Here is a 16,693-nt window from a genome sequence, read left to right on the forward strand (position 1 = left end):
ATTTCCTGTACAGACAGGAAGTGAGACTAATATTGGGCCTAGTAATCTGCAAGGTATAGATATCTCTATCCACACACACATACATTATATATAATCTATGCAGTAATTTGTAGTTATAGAAAAAAAAATTACCTAGAATTCAAAACAGGTTTTTATAAACACATTCACTTTAAAGGAACACTATGTAAAACAAAATATTAGGAGGACTCAAAATATTACGCATTTACCTCATTTCCTACTCTGTCCCCTTAAAGCATACATCAGTGTATAAATATTTCAAGGAGTGCTGCTTAAGGCTATGTTCACATTGAGTTTTTGCTACAGGCAAAACCTGCTCTTGGCAGTAAAGCTGCTGCTTCCGAAAAGGTTTTGCTGTGATTTTTTTTCAGGCACATTTGTCTCTTGTGCGTGCTGATAAAAGTTTAGTGCCCCCCAAAAAAACATGATGCAACTTCCTGAGTTTTCTGCACCAAAAATGCAGCAAAACCTGATACCTGCGATTTTGCACTCACTCATTGCTTTCAATAGGTGAAAAACGTTGCGAAAATGCTGAAAGGGACACGCTGCAGTTTTCAAAATTCAGTTCAGTCAGGGAAAAAAAACTGTGTGCGCATGAGGTTTCTGAAATCTCATAGCCTTTGCCGGAACTGTAAAACGCAGGTTAAAATTGCATAAAAAAAAAGCAGCAAAAATGCAACGTGTGAACATAGAAAGAGTTTGTATAAACTGCCTGCAAACCAATATCGGTAGCATTGGATACAATCTTACTCAGTATTAATAAGTCGTTCAAGCAAAAGTTAGTTTTCAAAACAATCTTTATTTTGTCTGAAGGTCTAATACAATGTTTTAAAGCAACTTAAAACGAGACACGGAGCTTTATCAAAGCTATAGCTCAAAAGTTTCAGAGGCACAACTTTATTAATTGCCTTGTAAAGGCAAATAACTACTAACCATCCTTTTTCCTCCCTAACAAAAGACCAAAGAATTAATGATGTTTAGCAAAGTCATTATTTTTTTTTTTTTTTTTTAATGTTGTACAAACATTGAACATAATTTCATCTGAAATAGGAATAAAAAAAAAAATTAGCAGCACATTGGGCAGCTAATGCAGTCATACGGTGACAAATAATATGAAGTCGTTGACATAGCGAGTCATAAATATCGACGCATTAAGCCGTTATTTTCCGGATACAAAATTTGGCATGTTTCGCCTCTGCCAGGCAATGAGCACACTGCCGCCCATTTCTAAAAAGAGATCCAGAACGCCACAGAGAGGTCTGTCCAAATAAAATAAAAAATATCGGACAACCATGCATGACCAAGCCTATATCATGGGCAGCAATCTGTCAAGACTGGAAATGAGTAGAGACTTCAACAATTCTAGCTCAATGTAAACTAAACCTAAAAGGTAAAAGCCTTTACATGAAGGACATCTATTGCTGTTCACATATATATGTTTCAGCAACTTTCCAAAGCTGAAGATATCTGAGGATTCTTGGCAACAATGCAAAAGATCAGCCATTTTGGAAACGTACGGCTGGATAAAGATCACAATGGCTTTGTATTCAGCGAGTTCGTTCAGATATCTTCAGCTCTGACGCAGTCCGTTCTCTCCATGTAGAGGGGTAGAGGTTTTGGGTACATTGGGTTTGAAATAACTATTCACAGTAGGGGACAGGTAGGCTTTGGCACTCCCATTAATTGCTTTACATGCGGTCAGCACCATTGAGATGAGCACCATAAAAGAACGTAGTTCAGCGCCGTCTCGAGTGCTGAAGGTTGTCTGCACCAGAAGACCACCAAAGCAAAAATACAAGTCGCCTTTCGAGAAAAACCAACATTAGAATACAAAATGCTCGTGTATTCTAGACCAAGGGCTGATATTTACATAGGATCTTCGTACTTGATATGCACGAAATGAAAAAAAAAAAAAGCCCTTTTTTTTCCCCATTGCATCAACTTGTAGTGTAGATTTTGTGGCCTCAGATCTCATTCCTACCGCAATAATAATCAAGTTCTCTTAGAGGGTCGTTTTCTTTCTTGCCTGTAGGAACAGCGCCACTCCTTTCCATAGGCTGCGGCTGGTATTGCAGCTAGGTGCAATTAAACCGTAATACCAGATACAGCCCATAAATAGTAGTTGTGCTGTTTCCAGAATTTTTATTTTATTTTTTTTAACAAGCCCCTTTTCCAGCCTATTGTTCCTTCTCTACACTTACCCAAACATAGTATACATTGAATTTACATTTTCTTGTGCTTTAGAAATCTGCCTGGTGTACCTTGAATCTGATGAATAGTGCATGTGCAATTCATAGACTTAAATTTGTCTTAAGAAAACCTCTTGTAAAAAGGTAATAAAAACTACAACAGAGTTAAGAAAAAAAAAAGAAAAAAAAGTATGGCTTAGAATGGGAAACAAGTCAATTATACTTATCCCGGAGTCTTAAGGAGAAAACCTAACTGCATACGAAAAAAAAAATAATCGTCTTATAACCATAAAATAAATTGCATGGTGTAAATTCCAAGTACCAAATAGTTCATAGCCGTGGAGCAACTTATCAAGCACAATTAGATTTCCAAGGAAGTCTACAGATTAAAAAATTTGATGATGAAGTTTTAAGATGACGACATCACATTGACGTAGAATCTACACAAGCCAAAAAAAAGTTTTCTAAAATTCAGCAGAGTCTTTTATTAAAGTATAGTTTGGTTTTCAGAATACGTCATTACTAATGCTCATCTCTCGAGTATTACAAAGCTAGAGATGGCAGACAATTCAACAAAGTTGGATGAAGAATACCGAGCACGATTCATCCTGGTCGAAAAGGTAAAAGCAATGTATAGGGCAGGGAGGGGGACTAAATGTTAAAGATAGTCACAGAGGCGGACTGGATAATGTCAGCAAATACTACGAAGGCAGGCAATCGCAAATACTATAGAATACAAAACTCGAGCAGTACGTGTCGCCGCTTTTCCAGAGCCAATATGCCTAAAAAAAATAACAATTGGCCTGTGAACGAGCGGTGGAAAAAAGTGCCAGGAAAGTAACAAAAAAAGGTCCACAAGATGACATTTGTATCCCACAGTATTCCCATGCTCATTTGCAATAATTTTCAAAAAGACTTTTATAGTTTTTTTTTTTTTACAAAAAAAAGTTGGGCAAGAAAAAAAAAAAAAAAAAAATTTGCCCCTCCCCTCCTAAAAGCCTTAAAAGTTTCTTTAAAACCGATGCAGTGAAGTTACGTATGGCAGGGTTAGCATGCTACACAATTGAAATGATGGGGGGGGGGGTTATCACGTTCATATTGAGCAGGAAGCAGAAAGTTTTGTGCGGGCTTTCTACCTAGTCACAAACAGTAAGGACAGAGGACAAGAAGGCGCCAGTAGCGCAAAGTACCATCATTAGAAACAACCCATAATAAAACACTGTCAAACTCTGATTTATTAGGTTTATATATTTATATATTTTTATGGTTTATTTTCTCTCTTTTTTTTCTTAAAAAAGCAGCTTTGAAGCTCATTAGGCACTGCCCAACAACGCATTAATCAAATATCTGTAATGAATTCTGAGTTATCATCTTCTTCTTTAATCTTGGGCATAACGCCAAGTTACTCTATACAAGGTTCATGGTAAAATAGCTCGTTTAAATTCCCATCATTTCTCTTCACCTCGGCTATTACCATCTCCACCTCTACACCCCCAGACGATGTACTGCACATTTCCTAAACACAAAGAAACTAACAAAAAAAAAAAAAAAAAAGTAACATTTCGTGGACAGAAAAATTGTTATTGGTACGTATAAAATAATAAAAAAAACAACAAAAAAACAGCTTAAAGAAAACGGATGTTGCATAGCATTAAGGATTCAGCAGTCAGCAAAATAAAAAGACAGTTTGGTATTGATAAGTTCTTTTTTTTCGATAGCTTGTCCCCATTGCTATGTACATATATATTTATATATATATACGATTTATCAGTTTCCATCCTGTCATCGTCCATATTAAATAGGTTTTTCTTAACAGAAATCATTTCTTTAGACGATAAAAGTCTTAGTAAAACACTTCCTGGCACTTTGCCTGGGTTGAAGCAAATTTGTAAAAAGTTCCATTTATCCAAAAGTTTCTCCCAAAGTGCCGTTCTGCTACATTTGTAATCTTTTATTTTGAGGGGGGGAAAGAAAAAAAAAAAAAAAAGAAACAATCCGCAAGGCTGTGTGGGTAGATCCACTTAGCAATATGTCACTGGTCCTTGAAAAAGGATGTTCTGGAACGGTATTTTCCCCCTTTACGAAAATAAAAAAAAAAAACAAAGAAAATAAAAAAAACAAAAAAAAAAAACAACAGTACTGTTCTAGCAAAAAGACACCTTGGCTTCTTGGATCGGTGGTGACCAACATTCAAGCTGGTAAAGCTTCAATAGAACGTAAACAAGCACCATGGTGAAGGCCTCGCGGTACCTGCAGGCCGGGAGATAGGCTTATAATAGCATATCTTTCTGTTGCTGTGCTTCTCGATCTTGCAAAGCAAGCACGATAGCTTAGAAACATACATTCACAGCTTAACACTCATCTCCTGCTTCCATGGCGAAAGAAAGCTCTTATCTCATCTGAAGGTAGCTTTGATACTGCAGCTCAATCTTGTGAAGAAGGCGGACGACGAGGGAGCTTTTAGGATTTTTTTGTTTTTCCTTTGCCGAAACCGGCATCAACTTTGTCGACACGGGAATAGACTCCAGAGTCTGTCGGGTGCTCATCGCCTCTGCTGTGCATATACTGGGTTTGCTAGTGTGACGTTCAGAGAGTCATTGTGCTGTACAAGTGACGTGTGTTGGTAATGTAGCACCAGTTCTTTCAGAGAATTATATAAGTTGTATGGTTCTGCAAATCCAAAGCCGGTAAGGGTTTTGTTGATGACGCAGTGCTTGACCTCCCCATCCGCTCTGCAATAGAAAAAAATGAAGTCATAAGTACACAGCATGGATGATGGGCGTTCATAAGTATTGGGGATGCGTAGTGAAAAGATACGTACACCACTGAGCAGGCGTAGCACCCTTGCTTGCTGCTCTCCCGCACAAGGAATGTTCCATCTCGCTTTCCACGTAACAGGCTCTCGGCTTGATTTCTGTTAATATTCCCTACGTTCCACGTTCTTTCGTCATGGTGGGGTAAATCCTCATCTTCCACCGTGGAGTACTGACTGCAAAGTGGGGAAGAAAACAACTTGTTTAATTAAAAGCCTTTAGAAAAGTGAAGAGCAGTGGTCGGCATTGGGCCATCTATACACTAGATGTAGTAGAGTGGAGGTTGTGTAAATCACGATATATCCCTGGCTCTATCTTTCTGACTATTGTGCAATGGCATGTTCTGGTGACTGGCAGAGCTGCTAGATAAAATGCACGTTTCTTATCATTCCTCTAGACAGCCTATGAACCCTTTCTGCTGTGACCTCAAATGTATTATAACACTATGCATGTTCTCTCATGCTGGAAAACCCTGCATTAGATGTATTACAACCATATTAAAAGCTATAAAGAGGATTTTCTTGGTACAATCCTCAGTCAAAAAAACAAAAAAAATCTCAATTGGTAACCTATCCCTGGCTGTTTGGACACTTCTATGGTAATAAACTTTAGGGTTGGTAATGTATTTTGGAAAAAGGCATATTAATTCAGCCTAGCAGCCCCCTACCCACATGATTATAACCTAAGCACACTTACTCTTCTGTATTTTCCGTGCCCAGCCACTCATTCAGCTTCTTCTGTCTTACGCCTTTTTGTGTCAACCACCTATTGCACAAAGAAAAGGGGGACAAAATTTAGTGAAGAGGCCTGATATTATGTTCACAGCAAGCAGACAGGTGAAGGTTAGGGTGGAGAAGGACTTACAGTAAATACTGGTCTCTGGTCTTCCTCAGCTGTATCAGGTCTGGTTTTATACTATTCATACGTTTGTCTATCTCCCGGTACTCAGCAGCTTGCTTCTTCAGGTCTTCTTCCAGCCTTCGTTTACTGTCAACGATCTCGCTGATCCGAGACTTTAATTTTTCATAATTATGAAGGATTCTAATAGGAAAGAAAAAAAATATAAGTTACTTTTGACAGAAATCAGCATCTACAAGGAAGTATTTAGTTTTCATTATTAAGAAAGAACCATTCTGTCTCCTTAATGATCTGGAGACCACTCTCAAAGAAGAAACTTTACTTCTGCTGTGCAAGACCCCACGTACCTTTGAATTTCTTTCTCATTTCCCTCCCGTCTGAACTTCTCAATGTATTCCTTGCTGTACTTCTCTTGGGTTTGACACTGTTCTTCAAATATTTTAATGGTTTCGTTAAATGCTTCGATGGCTGTTCTTTTCATTTGGATTTCCTAGAAAAATCAAAGAGGATTCGGTCAATTTCGGCAAATGTCTCACTTGCTGAGCCTTAGGGTATGTTCATTCAGTTTTTTCTGTAGATTCTAAAGGGATAGGTTCAGCGTTTTTTGGTGTGGATTTTAAAGTGGATCCTCACTTTAAAATCCACCATACACCAAAAAACTCTGAACCTATCCCTTTACAGGATATTTCATGGTAACCTAAGCAAAGTAATGGCCATGAAAAGTTGCAGCCTGTAGAAAATGTAAAGCCTTACCTGAGAAGTCCTTGTATAGTCCTCATACAGTCTATCGTATTCCTGGTTCTTCTCTTGGAACTGGAGGTTATACTCGTGCAACTTCTTTCCAACAGCTTCAATACTGTCTTCTTTCACCACTTGATCCTTTAAAAAAAAAAAAAGGGATAATGGTGACTTCTCTATACTCTAAACCCCGAGAGCAACATTAGGTGGACAACTACAACTTATATATTTACCTGCTGGAACCTGGATACTGGATACAAGAGCTTAACATCTAGTTTAGGGTTATACTGGGCCAAAGACTCATTCCGGTAGTGGATGATGAGTTCGACCACCGAGTTGAACGTCAGCGGGTCAGAAAAGCCATATTTGCCATCTCGATGAAATATTTTAATTAGTTTGTTATTTCCCCCTTTCCTGAAAAAAAAAGGGAATAAATGACAGTTATAGATATGGAAAATACAAGTAAAACAAAACCAAACTCCAGCTGATGCCGTAAGACTTCTCACACAACATGCTCCTCACCTTAGTGTAAGTGTGTAATCCCCAAGCATTTTTGTAGATGCATCTCGTACCAAGTAGGTACCATCAGTGGTATCCCGAAGTTTCTCATTTACCTCCTCCCTGTAATAAAACATTTATTAAAGTTAGAAATCTGAAAAGAGCCATGGGGGCAATAATGGATGAGGCGATACAACAGCGTATACTGAAGGGTAACACTACCCACATGTGTAGACAGGGTCGTTTCAATAGGACAGTGCCATTTGCTGCCCAATGCACCTCATTCTGACAACTATTTTTGACTATTCATTTGAAGCATTCAGAGCTGGAGGCAGTCAAGGACCCTGGCCGTGGAGGCAGTCAAGGACCCAGAAGGGAGTCAAGGACCCCAACACTTAACCCATAAGTGGGTGTTACATGGCTGTACAGAAACTTCTACATTTACAGCATTTCTAAGTAAAGCCAGCCACCGGTCTCCACATGTCTAGAGACCCAACTAATTATTGCATTTCTTCTAAGACAACTCAAGGAGGTGCAGAGGTTTCTTCTAGAAGTTCTAGACCTAGCACAGGCCCATGCAGGCAAGAAGCGGCAAACAATGGGTTTGGCATTACCTTGAGATATCTCCCCAGTACCATTCAGCGTCCTGCAGCGACATGCTGTGATTAGTACCGTTATTTGTTACAGCAGTGGTGGATTTGGGAGGTTTTGGAGGCAGTGCTGAAAAAGAAAAGAAAAAAAATACAATAAATGATGTAAAATAAAAACGAGGTCACAATCTGAAATTTCACAATAGACAGAATAAAATCAAAAAATAATGTACGGCGTTACTAGGCAGAACCTGCCTTCATTAAATTGCAAAGCAGGTGAACAACGTGGGGGCTGAAAGTAGTACTTTCTAAACAAAAGAAAATTAAAAGAAAAAAAAAAATTGACATAGATAACTGCACGGAGTCACGCTGCTAAAAGCATCAATCTGTGACCCAGATACGTCTCACACTAATCTCTATAAAAGACGACAGTTTAATCTGGCTCAGTATCATCGCGGCAGCTGAACGCAACAAAAAGCACTGGCTTTAACCCCTAAATCGCCCCCTAACCCCAGAACAATAGGCTCCGCAGCACCGAACTATATACCGACTGCGAACAAAAGGGAACCAGAGCCGAGGAGAACAAGTGCAGCAGCGCTGAGTCTAACAAAGAGCTGTATAAGAGAGGACACAATGGAGATATACAGCACGCACACCCACCCACACGTGCAGCACACATTACCTGGAGCATCCATCTCTATGTAAAACATCAAATCGCCCTCAAAATGCGAGTCAGACTTGTCGTACTGTGGCACCCCTTCATCCAGGCTCCACATAGCGTTGCACATTGTAAGAAGAACTGAGCCCTCCGATGAAATGGTGTCTTGGAATTCATTTAAAACCTTTAAGGGGCTGCACAGAAACCCATTACATCACCATCAGAGCCGTCCTAGCCATTGGACCATTAATGGGCCACTCCTGTCTCTCGCAGGCAGATTCTACACTGGAGATTTGCATTTGACAGCACCATAAAAAAAAAACAACACGCATGTAATAAGTTTTTTTTTTTTTTTTTTTTATGTGGCTGCTGCATCTGATAACGTCGCTTGCACAATGCAATCCCCTTTTTACAGCTGTGACATGGTACGGTCCGTGGCTAGCAGCCCGACTGAGCTGATCTCCTGCGGCACGTACCATTGACACTTTCCTTTCTTCTCGCACATGTACGGCCAGCAGAGCCCCAGCTGCACGCAGGCAACTAATAGCCCAGAGGGCAAGACAAAGGCAGCCGCTTTTATGGAAAGGAGGCCGAACAGAAAGGAAAAAAAAAAAAAAGGGTGCATGAATATTTCCAATGTTAAATACTGCAAATATGATCATTCCCTTACAACCTTCAGCATTTTCTGCAATTTTAAAACTAGGGGAATTGCAAAAGTCTTCACACCCACTAGAAAACTAAGCGATTCTCCAGATGTGGATCCTCAACAAGAGAGCCTAGGGGTGGCACATGTTGGGCAACGGGGGCAGAAGGCAACACACCCCCTGGAGCCACTTGTTAGAAAGTGTTAAAAAGCTGGTTGGCCCTGTCACATACATGAGCAGCGAGCGTGCACACCAAACCAGTCCGGCTTGCTGGAAATGTCTGGCCATGGGTGATGGAAGAGACAGGTAAGTGATGGATGCAGGTAGAGCAGAACGGCAATTTAACCCCTTCTTCAGCCTCAGAAAAGTCACTAAGTACGAGCCAGATACACGAAGGAGAGCGGACAAAGGGACCGAGCATGGGGATGCGGAATCTACTTACTCAGGATATCGTGCATTGTCCTCGGCTTTTATAAATCCGTCAAAAAATAGAAAAATTAAAAAAAAAAAAAAAATCCAGAAAAAAAAAAAAAACAAGCAAAATTCCAGGAAAAATAAAATAAAGTGCTTTGGATAATCCCAAGTTCAATTCCTTTAAGTATCCCAGAGGCGAAGTGTCAGCGGCAGCTCCTGCGAGTCTGGGCTCAGAAATCAGACCTGGGCGCCGTGCGCTGGAATCTAGTCCTTCATTTCCAGTTAATGATTAAAAAGTGAAGGCGAATTCGGTGCAGCGCTGGCTGCCAGGAGGGGAGGGGGAGAGACTCTGGCTTGCACGTCTCTCACAGATAAAGATCTCAGTTTCATGATTAACTCAAGCAGGTTCAAATATTTGCTGAGCTAGGGATTTGGGGAGGTGGGGGTGGGAAGGACAGAGAAGAGGCTGTCAATCACCCGGCGAAGCTGTCATCAGCTAACAAGTGGCTGGTGCAGGGAGCAGCTCTGGTTTTAGCTCGGTAACTGAGACGACCATTGTGCGGGGACTTAAAATAGCCTCTGTCGCTGAGTGCGAGGAGCAGGGCTCTCGCGCAGGGCAGCAGACTGACAGCGGCCACATTCAGGAAGTCTGTTCAGCAAAAAAAAAAAAAAAAAAATTGCAAGGGAACAGTAGTGAAACAAAAAATTGCTTCTAAGAAAGACAGACAAGTCTACACGCATCCCCCACCCCCCGTACCACGAATCTACCCCGAGGCGAGGACAGGTACGGTACTGTGCAGCTGGTTAACCCCTGCACTGCCAGCAACTGCTGCCTTGCACAGCGTCCGTGACTAATCAGTTTACTGCGGGAGGATAGATGTGCATTGTTCAGCCCGTATTCCCGCATCACATGGCGGCCGCTCTGTGCATTCTGCAGACCTCGCTGTATAATAGCGCTGCTATCTTCTTATGACAAAGGACAAATGCCACCAAAGATTAATAGGAGGATCTGCCATGTAGATCAGCGGTCACAAGATTTTTCGTGTCGCCATGCACGGCGATTATCTGTGGCAGGGCTGAACGCCAGCAGATGGCCTAACTGACCTGCTGGCGGTGATAAATGACCCGCCATATAACAGGGATACGACATGTGACAGCGCTACAGATGGAGGTTGCCATATACATCCCCATTCTCCTGTCACCGGAATATGTTGCAAAGTTGATCCGCCATATTGGATTTTTACGGTCGTGGTCACATGCCGCAGTTGACATGTCACTCCTGCCAGACAACAAATCTGCATCCCGTCGGCGAAAGTCGCAGATCACGGAGGACAATGTCATACAATTCACCATTCTCTGCCAAGACGTCACCAACCAAGGAGACAAGCATTTCTGAGATGCCCAATGTATGGCGCCAAAATGAGTCACACAGCGACAATGAATCCAAGATATTAACTTGCCCGGCGCTTTATTTTATTTTGTTTAATAAAAAAAACATAATAATTGCACTTTAGAACCAATCGCAGCAGTTAGGGCAAAGAATTAATGGGACAGTATGTCTGAAGTTAATAAAGCAGTAGGGACTGACGGCAGCCAGCGGCCTCCGCTCCATCATGGAGACTGGAAAAGATTTCACATCCTGAGAACAAAGGCTCCAACATGACGACACTTACTAAAGGGCTCCCTCTGGTGGTCAAAGCAAGTATGACGGGCAGAAGTAGTCGGTCGTACTTACAATTAACTAACTGCATTGAAAAATGACGTCATTGTAAAAAGGGTGCAAAAAACCTAAGAATCAGATGATTGCAGAAAAAAAAAGCAGAAAAGACTATTGAATTATCTTGGTTTTTTTTTAAAAAAAAAACAAAAAAACAACTCATTTCAAGACAAATGCACATATGCAAGAGAATAGAAAAAAAAAAAAAGGAAAAAAAAAAGGAGAAACCTTGCGTAAAAAAAAACAAAAAAACATTGAGTGAGTGAGGAAGAAGGCATCCACAGACTTTTGCAATGAGTATTTGACTAAGAAAATAACCTTGTGCCAATCTCCACTGAAAGGTGCAGCCGAGGACAGATGTATGGACGCTTTACCCCGCGGTACAGCGCGTCTCAGGTCGACACAGAAAATATGTACAAACAGGTCTTGGTTTACAGCTCAATTATAGATGTAAATGATATGGACTAAGAATATATAAGTGCATCTGCTGACTGGCCTGAAGTATGAAGGCACAACACGACCTGTGTTACCAAACAGCGACACCATAAACATTCACGCCCGCCGCCAAGTTTCCGACACGTCAGAATTCTTGTCTCCCAAAACTTACCACCAGATTACCACTACGAGCCAGGATAATGGGGACAGGGCTGATCCAACATGGGAGGGGTGCCCATCACAACAGTCCGGACCCCTGCATGCATAACACGGGTATGTGCGCCAATGCAGTGCCATTCACTGCCAAGACTACACGCTGCAGAATGAGACCCTAACACTACCTTATCTATAGGACTTTATGTGCAATTTGCATTTCCTTCTGCAATTTTTAACTTCCCCTCTAACGGGATCAATTCTGTTTTTAGCAAGAGCAAAAAATATAAAAAAAAGGAATAAAGAGAGCAAACACAGCCGTGTAAAGGAGCAGTCGTGATGGAGGGGCACGGGTACACATCTAATCTAATATGGGTTAACAGTAGGCACAGAAAAGGTCAAAAGAGAACAATTAACCAAGAAATCCTTCCCATCAGAGGAGGAAGACACCTGGCGAACCACAACAATTCCTCCGAGGGGAATCCAGCAGCCAGACATCGCCCCACCACACACTCCGGGCGTCAGGGCTCAGATTAACAGATAAAGCTCGAAAAAGAACCAAAAACTAAATTAATGCCAAGACTGAAAATGGGAACAAAAAAAAAAAAACCCCACTGAATTCAGTACAGTTTATTGCCAACATTACTCTGCAAGGCTGGGTTCACCCTGGGAGCTTGCACTCTAGACTGGCAGTCACACATGTGGTCTCCTGCACGTTCTCCGGTGACGCGCACAGGATTTAACAAGATGCACGTGGACAGACTACGTCTGCGGAGGAGCAGGGAGCCTCTAATTATTTCATAAAAAGTAGAAGCAGCCTGGGAGGACTGCCAGTTATCGCCATGTACTGCTCCATGGAAGATCAGAGTTCATTTTCAACTTGCGCAAGCAGTAAAATATAGCAAAATAGAAAAAGGTCCTCCAAATTGGGTTCTGTGCAACCGGTAAGAAGCAAATCCTCTACTCTGAAGACCTCATTCAGACGTCCGTGGAAACACATAGATGGCCCGATTATGGCTCTCCTCTGACCCAAAAACGGTTGAGTTCAGACAGGGAGACCCATGGTTGGTCCTTATATCATGAATGTCTGAATTTGGCCTAGAGAGCCTCAAACAAACCTATAGCCAGCACCTAGCTGCAAATTCTTAAACTATTGGGTAACTAATGTCATCTTACAGCAGATTTTAAAAGGGGTATTCACACCTGGGACATGGGTCACAGAGGTAGAACCTTATCAATTTTGTACTGCAAGGAATGGATAAAATCTCCATTGACGGCTATGTACTGCACTCGATAAGTCAGAGCTCCCACAGCAGTGCCTGGTGAGTGCACCACTCCACGTGGCACAAGGTGAGCCCCCATTCACATTGTGCGTGGTGGAATCTGCATTTATCAGATGTTTATGGATCTACTATAAATGTCCCAAATGAGAATGCCCCCTATAACAAATGTAACCTTTCAGCCAAAATAAGCGGTCCTTAAGCATCAGGATTAATAAAAAGTAACCACCACAAAAAGCGAGAAGAAGCAGCTTCACCACTCGTATGTGGTGTTCACAGATATAGGCTACAATCCACTCCACACCCAAAAGGACCCGCATCGTGCAGCTACTGGCCACTCTGGCAGTCCCTGATCTTTCTAAGAATTTTACAAGCAGAAGCCCAAAGGCAAACTTCATTGCAATCTTATAGGCAAGGAAAGAATGGCCGTACCTGGCGCTGCTTGCTGCTCGTTCCATTCGCTGGCAATAAGAACTTCCAGAATCTGAGTGCTGTATTCAGGGCCGTCCGTGCTGCAAAACGCAGAAAGCAAAGTCAGTGTAACAGAAAAATTAAAAAAAAACAGGCTGCATTTGTCGATCCTATAGCATCAGTAAGAGTGATGCCGAGCCTCTCCGTAATGCTGTTACCTACCTCCCTAGCTGGTTTCTGAAGAGAAGTGGGCTGAAGATTTCCGCCAGTAGCTTTGCACTTAACAAGTTCTTGCTGGAACTTTGACAAAGTAGAAAGAAATGTTTCAGCATGTACTGGAGGGTGAGCCAGTACTGTTGGGGCACATTCGCCGACTGGATGATCTTCCGCAGCAGCTGAGCGTAGTCGTCCGAGTTCACCGATTCTGCTGATAGGTAAATAAAAAAAAAAAAAAAAAAAGGGGGGGGGGGGGTTAGTCCAAAAGTCACACAAGATCCTGCAAAGATGAAAAAGCTAAACTGCAACTACAGACCAGGTTAACTAGGAGGAGCGACCGGTCACCTGCCACTGACTGAGGAGCGGCACCCACAGCTCCTGCTCCTCTGAAGGGTATCAGATCGCTATCCTGATCGGCAGCATGTGACAGAATGCTAGCTTTGTGGGTTGATACCAAAACATCCTTACATTTGCTCTGAATGGACTTTGTGAAGAGATAAGCGGCGGCGCAGTGAGCAGCAGGTGTCGAATCCTGCGGAGGCTCCTGAACCAGGAACACCGCGTCCTCCCCAAATACAAGCCATTTGCCAGAGCTGATAAAGGTTAACAATTACCTCTGTCTGCACACAGATACAGAGACCTTCATATCGTTAACCATTACACATCACTGCCTTCTTCTCAGAATTAAAGCATTAAAACCATACTGACAGCGGACAGAATAAAGAGCAGCGCCGGGCAGGATCCTCACCTCTGACTGCAGAGAGCATCTCATTGTAGGTGGCGGCTGGAATGACGGGGTTAGGCAGATCTAGCAGGAACCTCTTCACAGCGTCGCTCAAAGTAGGGACGTCAAAATGTTCATAATCAGTCGGAGCAGTATCTGGAAAAGAGAAAAAAAAAATACAAGATCAATGGATTAAATAGGTATAATGCTACAAGCACATCACATAGCACAAAGGCTGCGCTCTATGCTGAATCTACCTAGCGTTTCACAGGATAGCAAGACCCAATACTGGCTGCAGAAGCCCGGGCGACAAGGTTATAAGAAGGCGATTTTAACAAGTCTGTGTTTTGCCTGTCAATATTTTGTATAAACACACACAAGCTTTTTTAAAGGGTGGAGAAGGCTCCGGGGCAAGGCAAGCGGACGACAAAAATCAGGAGTCTCCAGAAACGTGAGCAGAAAATATACTAAAGAAAAATAAACAATGAGCTTCAGATTTCTGCAAATGCAGAGCTCTCTCTCCATCCGGGGTGGAAGGGGCGAGACAAAGGCGGGTGACTACTTTTTGGAGTGTAAACCTCCAAAAGGGGGCGAGAAAAAAGCAGGCAACTACTTTTTGGAGTGTAAACAGCAATATAATTTTTATTTTTTTAAGCCATGGATTGATTAGAAATATTAAAAACAGAGGGATATTCACTGTCCAGCACCCCCCGTAGATCCAGCACAGGCGCCTGACTGTCCCACTCAGAAGTCCCTGCAGCAGTCAGGTGACTAGCAGAGCGCGTGATCGGAGAACCATCTCTGTGCTGTGACTACTGAATAGGGCAGACCCCGCTATCAAAGCAGACGTCCAAAGCTGTGCGCTCTGAATGGGTAGTATGCCTCCGTTATTATTTTATTTATTTATTTTTTTTTAGTAATGGCTTAATTAAAAATAATATTTTTTTCAGACAGCCTCTTTAAAGTATAAAAAGGAAAGAAAAATAATTGTTACTTAAAGAAAAAAAAAAAACATTGCAGAGGGCGAGATTTTGAAAATTTGATGTTTTTACATGAACCCATAAAGACAAATCTGAAGGAATCTGAGAACCTGAGCGAATTCTGGATTGTGTGGTTTCTGGCACCATCTACTGGCTGAAAATGGAACAGCCTGACGAAAATATTCAAAGTAACTGGTTAGGATTGTCCTGGTCACACAGCGTCACACCCATTCACATCACAATGGAAACAATTCATTCTTCACATGACAGCCTGAAATTAGCAAATAAGTTAAAGGGGACATCCAGTCACAGACTTTCTCCACGCCACTTAAAATACCATAAAATGCTGTAAAATAATGCTATACAAATAAAATAAAAACAGCAATTTCCTAATACTCAGATTCCAGCATTTCCTGGGTTTTCATGGTCTCTATGCTCCATCAATGACATGTCAGTACAGACAAGTGACAACTGCCAATAAGTGGTTAGCGGCAGCGGTGACGTGTGCATCTATCCATACAGAGACAGGGAGAAGAGCAGGACAGTATGAAAATAGGAGCGGTGGTGCACTGGTAGGGAAAGTATTCCCATTTTCTTTTTAATCGCATCCTAAGACATACTTGGCTGGGTGACCCCTTGAAATTAAAGATCTTCACCCACCAGGAAGGGAGGACATTAGATATTTCATCTATTCCATGAAGCAGGATTACGCTGTAATTAAAGGAGCTGTCTTCATCTTCTTGCGTAAAATCACAAAGTGCTAATAAATACAACTTTGCAATTTATTCTTATTAAAAATCCTCTTTTTTTTTTTACGAGCTCGGAAGGATTTTTCATTCTATAGTTTACTTCTCATTGCAAAGGAGCAGTCTATCAGATGAGGCAATGATTGCAGCACATGCAAGTTCTTTACTATAGAGCTTGTGAGCGCAGCTCTGAAGCTGGCAAAATTGTTGTGCCTTGCCATCTGTCCTCCTCCACGCTGCCTCTGTTTTCAGCATCGGAGAGGGTGCAGTTCAGGCCAATGGCTCAGCCATGCTGCTGGTCTGAACTGCCAGTGATCAGGAGCGCAGTATCCCCCCAGCAAATAAGCTGGGGGAGCTCTGTGCTCCTGAACATGCAACAATCCTCTTTTATCAGTCTTGTAGGCTCGTACCGTAATCGAGGTTCTGGCGGAGCTCGGCCACACTGACGGCGCTCTGGGTTCTGTATAACGATGTGGATTCCAAGCCTGAAAGAAAAAGCGCGATGAGCAGCACTGTCAATACTTTCACAATAATTAAGAAGACGTTGACTTCTAGTTACGGTGATGGCAGCAGCAGATCGTTCACTAGCTTTTATCATGCTTGCAAGTCTA

At 42.0% G+C, this 16,693-nt stretch overlaps 1 protein-coding gene across 5 annotated transcripts in view; it reads right to left on the bottom strand.

Moving 5' to 3' along the window:
* Positions 1 to 1,130: 1,130 nt before the first annotated feature.
* Positions 1,131 to 16,693, bottom strand: part of PIK3R1 (phosphoinositide-3-kinase regulatory subunit 1) — a 44,685-nt gene continuing 29,122 nt past the window's right edge. Inside the window, exons 3-15 of one of the 5 annotated variants that reach the window (XM_073680200.1) lie at positions 16,493 to 16,567; positions 14,381 to 14,512; positions 13,639 to 13,840; positions 13,438 to 13,517; positions 7,729 to 7,834; positions 7,139 to 7,237; positions 6,850 to 7,030; positions 6,632 to 6,757; positions 6,226 to 6,368; positions 5,885 to 6,061; positions 5,717 to 5,785; positions 5,029 to 5,196; positions 1,131 to 4,939 (exon numbers count right to left, since the gene is read on the bottom strand). In XM_073680200.1, the coding sequence (XP_073536301.1) occupies positions 4,750 to 4,939; positions 5,029 to 5,196; positions 5,717 to 5,785; positions 5,885 to 6,061; positions 6,226 to 6,368; positions 6,632 to 6,757; positions 6,850 to 7,030; positions 7,139 to 7,237; positions 7,729 to 7,834; positions 13,438 to 13,517; positions 13,639 to 13,840; positions 14,381 to 14,512; positions 16,493 to 16,567 (1,748 nt within the window). In that variant the 3' untranslated portion in view covers positions 1,131 to 4,749. Of the gene's footprint in view, positions 4,940 to 5,028; positions 5,197 to 5,716; positions 5,786 to 5,884; positions 6,062 to 6,225; positions 6,369 to 6,631; positions 6,758 to 6,849; positions 7,031 to 7,138; positions 7,238 to 7,728; positions 7,835 to 8,386; positions 8,539 to 9,448; positions 9,670 to 13,437; positions 13,518 to 13,638; positions 13,844 to 14,380; positions 14,513 to 16,492; positions 16,568 to 16,693 lie in introns of those variants that run through there. The other 4 variants (XM_073680199.1, XM_073680201.1, XM_073680203.1 and 1 more) reach the window with 4 other exon arrangements.

This window comes from Phyllobates terribilis, unplaced genomic scaffold, assembly GCF_046119375.1.
Source record: "Phyllobates terribilis strain yellow unplaced genomic scaffold, ASM4611937v1 Scaffold_1__5_contigs__length_1240528914, whole genome shotgun sequence".
Lineage (NCBI taxonomy): Eukaryota > Metazoa > Chordata > Amphibia > Anura > Dendrobatidae > Phyllobates > Phyllobates terribilis.